Here is a 7,500-nt window from a genome sequence, read left to right on the forward strand (position 1 = left end):
GTTTTAATGGAGTATGTGCTTTTGTTACTTTCAGAAGCTATATCTGGTATAATAATAATAATACATTTTATTCATAACACACTTTTCATTCCAAAAGAATCTCAAAGTGCAAAAATGGAAAATGACAAAACAACAATAAAAATATAGAATAATACAAACCATCAACACACAACAGATTTTCTGAACAGAAAAAAAAAATGTATGAATCAAATCCATTTAATCATATTTTTGGTCAAAATGCAATTTTTGCAAATGAAAGGGACTGATTGTGTGTAAGAGTAAAGTAAATAAATGAAACTCAGTGTTTTCAAACTGAACACAAGATGTCGCTCAAGCATCACCCGTGTGTGCTTTTATCACAAGAGGAAGAACTGCCAGTGCAGATTTATTGACATTATGATATTAGATTAAAGTTTTACTCAGACATTGTGGGCCTTTTTAAAAAGTGGCAAAATTCTGGGTTTTCTATCAAATGTGTAATTGTTATAAGTGTTACTCTATCATTTTATTTATTTATTTATTAAGTTTACATTTATTGTTATTATTATTTATTTGTTTGTAGTTTGCCATGGAAATACTGATATGGTGTTAAATAATAAATAAATATTAAATGAGCACATTTAATTTTACACATAAGTGATATATTATACTTTTAAAATTTTTAATTATTACTTTGAATTCATTTTATTTTTATATTTTCATTTAAAATTAAGTTAAAGTTTGAATAATTTTGTTTTGTGGTTTTGTCCATTTTTTTAATTTTTTTAATTAATGTTTATTTCAGTTTTCGTTATTAGTCAAACTGAATAAAATATTTTAATTCAAGTACCTTAAATATTTTTTGAATGTTTTTATTTTTAATTAACTATAATAATTACCTCAATATTTCATATATTAGCACATAAGCAGATTTTTATGAATGTAATGTTTTGATCATCATGTTTCCTGCAGGTCTTGTTTAAGTCGGCGGCTCCGACCGGTGACGTTCTGCTGGATGAAGCTCTAAAACACATCAAGAGCACTGAACCACCAGAGGACGTGACAAACTGGATCGAGCTGCTCACAGGTGACACACACACACACACACCGAACCGGGCTAATATGATCATACTTCCTGATTTTAGTAAGAACTCGAGCTGCTGCGGTTTGGACCAGCTGGAGTTTGTTTATTAAGCGAGCAGGGCAACCACCCAGTAGAGCATTACAGTAATCTATCTATCTATCTATCTATCTATCTATCTATCTATCTATCTATCTATCTATCTATCTATCTATCTATCTATCTATCTATCTATCTATCTATCTATCTATCTATATGCTGTAACTGATTATAAATTCAACATATACAAATATAAAAGAGACAACATTTAGCCACCTTAATGCATTTTTGTTTAAAAAGGGAAACACATCGGCTCTTGAACAATTGTAAACATGAAATTTAGATACACCACTTACTCACTCACAGGCACAGAACGGTGATGATTACACCTCATAAAGTTATGAAATTTGTGTATAATTAATTCATAAAATTCGAACATAGTAGAGATTTATAGAAATTAAGTATTGAAACCACCAGTAGGCGGCAGTGATTCACTGTTTTAATGAGTGAGCCACTTATATCGTTCATTCATCCAATTAGTTCAAAAGTCAGATTAATTTAGGAAGAAAACAAGCACCAATGTGAAAACTTTTGCCATTGATAATTACAGACACTTGTAACAGTGTCATGAACTGTACAAGGTTCTAGTGGTTGTAGTTTTCATCCTCACCACCAGGGGTCCTAGAGTGCTCCCTTGGTATGGTTAAAAGATGAGGAAGTAGTAGAGTAAGACAGAGGACAGCATGGTGTGCTTTGTGTTCCTTCTTGGCCTTGAAACATCCTTGTTGGGAAACCTAGTTGTTTGATGCTCAATTAAGGATTCTTGATTATGGGCATTCTTTCCGTGTTCATCACCATGTGCTATGGGAATAATGTGGATGGGCTATCATTGAGGAAGAGACTGATGTGCCAAGGCATATGGGACATTTCTTACAATACATGTCTGAGCTTTAAGCTTCAAGTATAATCCTTAAGTATTTTCCTGCGGACGAGACTTTCTGTGATTTCTGTTTTGGGTTATTGATTGATTTGTTTTGTTTGTTTGTTGTTTATTTAATTATTTGGAGAAGGTCTGTTCCAATAGGGGTTATTCAAGTATTATGTAAAAAGGGTCCATTGTCGTGTATTTGTACATCAAATTAACTTAATCAGTAAACGAGTTTGGAAAAGGAACTCTTTATTGATATAACCATGTGTGAAGTAATACAGTTGAATCCTCCTTCAAAATTTGTGTAGCTGTTTTCTTTGTTAGAGAGACAGAGGATCAGTTATACACTATTGAAAAATTAACTAGCAAAACTGATGGCTGCTTTGGTAACGTGTTATACTGATAGCTAGCTAAATACATTACAATGGATTAGCTAGCTTAACATATATGTGGTGTGTACTTACACAATATTCTCTTTCTCAGTACATGCTTTATTTTATTTTTGCATCCCTCTCTGACCAGCATAAATATAGTCCTCTGTTCAGCGCTTCTCTTCATGTTTGGCGTGTGCTCTCCCATTCAAACACCCGCATTGTTTTGGTGAAAGTGCGACTCATTGGTTGGCTGTTACCAATCGGTTCAATGGAGGGGGAGGTTTTTTTTGGTCTGATTTATTATGACAAACTTATGTTTGATTAGAAACTAAATTATTGTTACAAAATAAATTAATTCTACATATTTTTCATTTGATCTACTGTGATTTTCATGTTAAAATATTGCGGGGGTTGTAACTGATAGATTTGAATATTGGGGGGGTTGATGACATTTACTGCTATAAACTGATAACGGTCAGATAAATACGATTTAAACCATGCCAAAGCAGTTCCACTAATGCCAACATAACTCGAGTCTATTCAGAAGAATATTGTGATCGATGGTATCGAATGCAGCGCTAAGATCGAGTAACACTAATAGAGAGACTCAACCACGATCAGATGATAAGAGTAAATCATTTGTAACTCTAATTAGAGCAGTCTCAGTGCTATGATACGGTCTAAACCCTGACTGGAAATCCTCAGATAACATTTATTTATAAAAAGGAGCATAGTAGTGAGGACACGGCCTTTTCTAGTATTTTTGACAGAAAGGGTAGATTGCAGATTGGCCTGTAATTGACTAATTCTGTTGGATCAAGTTGCGTTTTTTTTTTAATAAGAGGTTTAATAAAAGCCAACTTAAAAGTTTTCGGTACCTATCCTAATGTAAAGGATGAATTAATGATATTAAAAAGAGTATCTCCGACCTCTGGAAGCATCTCTTTTAGTAGCTTAGTCGCTGCAGGGTCACGCATACATGTTGATGATTTAACAAGTTTAGCCAATTCTTCTGCTCCAATAGATGTGTGTGTGTGTGTGTCTTCTTTTATTGCAGTGAATGAGTGTAATTATTTCTCAGTGACACTACAATGCTCTATCTGATGTGATACGGTAGTAGACGGCTGGAAGGTTATAATTTTATTCCTAATATTATCGATCTTACTAGTAAAACAGTTCATAAAGTCATTACTGCTGTGCTGTTTACAAACGTCAGAAGTTGAAGCTTTATTTTTGGTTAATTTAGCCACTGTATTGAATTAATACCTAGGGTTGTGTTTGTTTTCTTGTAAGAGAGTTGAGAAATTAGCAGATCGTTACGGCCTATGCAGTAACACTTTCTTTCCATGAAATGCGAAAAACCTCCAGTTTTGTTTTCTTGCAGCTACGCTCCACATTTCTGGCTGCCGTTTTAAGAGCCTGAGTGTGCTTGTTGTATCGCAGCTTTAGACTATTTTCTTTAACAATCTCTCTCTCACACACACACACACACACACTTTTGTTTTTGTGAAATGTGGAGACAGTCCATAGGCGTAATGGTTTTTATACTGTATAAACCATATTTTCTATCCCCTTACACTTCTCCTAAACCTACCCATCACACACACACACACACACACACACACACACACACACACACACACACACACACACACACACTGCCCCTAAACCTACACATCACAGGAAACATTCTGCATTTTTACTTTCTCATAAAAACTCCTCCTGTGTGATTTATAAGCCTTTTGTAAAGTGGGGCCATGGGTAATGTCCTCATATTTCACCCTCTCCTGTAATACCTGTGTCATACCCATGGCATTATACAAATCTGTGTCCTCATATGTCACAAAAACATGCACACACTCACACATGTTTGTGGTGTTTCTTTTCAGGCGAGACGTGGAATCCGCTGAAGCTGCACTACCAGATGCGTAACATGCGCGAGCGCCTGGCCAAGAATCTGGTGGAGAAGGGCGTCCTGACCACGGAGAAGCAGAACTTCCTGCTGTTCGACATGACCACACACCCGATGACGGACAGCCGGGAGAAGGAGCGTCTGGTGCAGCGTCTGCAGGACAGCCTGCTGGACCGCTGGACCAACGACCCACGCCGCATGACTAGCCGCACGCTAGCTCTGATTCTGCTAGCGCACATCTCAGACGTGCTGGAGAACGCGCTCTCAACGCTGCCCGACGAGCGCTACGAGCTAGCATCCTCGCGCTCGCGCAGCCTGCTGGAGGCGGAGCCTGACCTGGAGAGCGCGCGGGTCATGAGTCCGGCCCACGAGATGATCTGGGCCATTCTGGCCGCGTTCAACAAGTCCTGAGAGAGATACGCTGACCCCTGCATAGGCACACTTACACACACACACACACACACATTTGTTTTTGTGACATATGGGGACATTCCATTGGCGTAATGGTTTTTATACTTTACAAACCGTATTTTCTATCCCCTTACACTGCCCCTAAACCTACCACACACACACACACACACACACACACACACACACACACACACACACACACACACACACACACACACACACACACAAACACACACACACACAGGAAACATTCTGCATTTTTACTTTCTCATAAAAACTCCTCCTGTGTGATTTATAAGCCTTTTGTAAAGTGGGGCCATGGGTAATGTCCTCATATTTCACCCTCTCCTGTAATACCTGTGTCATACCCATGGCATTATACACATTTGTGTCCTCATATGTCACACACACACACACACACACACGAATGCAGAACTGAAATACATTTCTTCATCATGTGAAACTCGCGGCCTGTCGTGTTGCTCAAGGCTGTGTGTGACACCGCTTCTCTCTGTGCGTGTCAGTGACATGATCTAATAACTTATTTAGTAAATTATACTCAGTTAGTCCACTCAGATTATATTTGGAAAAAGGAACTTTGTGTATTTAAGTAGTAGTTTTTCTGTGCAGTTTGTTACCTGACCGTGCGCGTGCTGAAGACTAGCGCTGCATTATTCTGCTGGCTTGACAAAGATCTCGTCTATCTAAACTAGGAAAAAGGAACTTTATATATTTATGCAGAGGTGGACAAACTACACAACTTCATTTCTTGAGTAAAAGTAACAGTACTATATGTCAAATATTATTCCGTTAAAAAAGTCCAGAAGTTTTTGTTTTCTAAAGTACTTAAGTATCAAAAGTAAATGTCCTTCTTTATGTCGCCGCATTATTGTATTATAGTTGTATAAATGCACATTATGCCATCATGGTTTAAGCCAGTCAGTGACGCTCCATCTGACACACTAGCAGACGACTAACTTAAACTCATTTAAATACTTGTAGAAAAGTTACAAAGCTCTTTATAAAGCTGCTGTCACTTTAAGGCCGAATGCACGGATCCAATACACTGATACACATCTGATATTCTCACACTTTACTCTTCTCTTTCTCCTAGACGTTTACGTTTTTAACATTTTAGGAGACATGCTTCATGAATAAGCCAAATTTACTCATCTTTAATTATTTCAGAAAACTGAAACATACTTTCTAATTATGACTTTCCACTTCGAGGACCTTGATAGAAATGTAGTGGAGTAAAGAGGACGATATTTGTCTTTCAGATGGAGTGAAGTTAAAGTCAGAAGTTTACAGAAAAAATAATACTCCAGTAAAGCACAGAGACTCAAAAAGTGAACTTCAGTACAGGACTCGAGTAGATGAGCTGAGGGACGGTCCACCTCTGTATTTATTTATTAGTTTTTCTGTGCAGTTTGTTACCTGAACGTGCGCGTGCTGAAGACGAGCTGCTTTATTCTGCTGGCTTGATAAAGATCTCAATATCAGTTAAACTTCTTTTTCTTCTTCTTCCGAGACTTCAGCAGTTTCTCCTCCTAGGGCTTTTAGTCTCGGCTAAACTCGGGTCATTGCATCTTTCCTAACTATTCCGACTTACGTTTGTTTGTTAAGCAGGCGATCAAAACTACGAAAAGTCCCATAGACCTTCAGTGAGGGGTCAACTTTTGTACAGTAAAACTATTTACGCCAGGGGTCTCAAACTCAATTTACATTTACAACTCTGGGTCAGGCTGGGCCGCATCAAGTATTCAAAAAAAAAACCTCAAAAAGAGCTCAAATAATCCAATCTTCTCCATCTTTATTATTAAGCTTTAACATGAATGATCTTCAACATTTCTTCTGAACATGAATGGTTCATATAGGCTTATCTGGCCTACTCAGTTGTTGTTTTTGTTATAAATATGCCTATAGAAATTAAATTATTATAAATCATAAATGTTTAATTAAAAAAATAAAATAAAGCCAGGTCAAACAGAACAGTGAACAAAATTCTAGGTCTAATTCTGGACACACACACACACACACACACACACACACACACACACACACACACAAAGTGAGGCAGAAAGCTTGACATACGCAACGACTCTGCAAAAAGATGCATTTCAGAACAATGCGCGGGCCGCACTAACACTAAACTTTGTTAATTCAAAAATGTTAATTCAAGCTAACATGTTTAATCATGTTATAAACATGCTAATTTATATATTAAATCATGCTAGCAATGTGCTAAAACATGGTAATTCACGTTAGCAAAGTCTTTCTCTCTCTCTTTCTTTCTTTCCACTTTACTAAACTAAAAGCTTTTAAAGCGTTTACTGGGCCTCGTCGAGCCAACACTAAAGTTCGTCCCAGCGAACGTCACTTTCTAGTCTGAAATCTCACCGAGACGTAAACCCCGAGAGCACATGTTCTGCTCTAGTGATGTCATTTCCTGTCTGTCAGGAGGAATATCTCGTAGTTTTATGAATTTTCTTGTCATTTGGTGAAAATCATGTGGTAACGGTTGAGCACAAATCCTGGAAAAACATATATGTAAATAAATGTATTCATAGTTAAAAGTAGCTTTTAAATACACAGAATTGAATATAAAACGTGCCGTTATTTCATTGTATTGTTGTGGATGTTTTAGAATATGGTTTTAGATGTTTTCGGGACCGGCTCAAATCAGCATTTTACAGACATTTAATGCTAATTCAGATTAATTTTACGCGAGAAGTTGGACAGAGACAGTGTCAATCATTCATACACAGTTATGAGT

General features: G+C 37.1%; 1 protein-coding gene across 3 annotated transcripts in view; it reads left to right on the top strand.

The window, feature by feature from the left end:
• The window catches only part of golph3l (golgi phosphoprotein 3-like), a 14,693-nt gene extending 7,434 nt beyond the window's left edge, over window positions 1-7,259 (top strand). For all 3 annotated transcript variants that reach the window (XM_067424853.1, XM_067424855.1, XM_067424854.1), the window contains exons 4-5: window positions 952-1,066; window positions 4,291-7,259. In XM_067424853.1, coding sequence (XP_067280954.1) covers window positions 952-1,066; window positions 4,291-4,724 — 549 coding nt within the window. In that variant the 3' untranslated portion in view covers window positions 4,725-7,259. The remainder of the gene's footprint in view (window positions 1-951; window positions 1,067-4,290) is intronic.
• The last annotated feature ends 241 nt before the right edge of the window (window positions 7,260-7,500 follow it).

This window comes from Pseudorasbora parva, chromosome 19 (assembly GCF_024679245.1).
Source record: "Pseudorasbora parva isolate DD20220531a chromosome 19, ASM2467924v1, whole genome shotgun sequence".
Taxonomy (NCBI): Eukaryota; Metazoa; Chordata; class Actinopteri; order Cypriniformes; family Gobionidae; genus Pseudorasbora; species Pseudorasbora parva.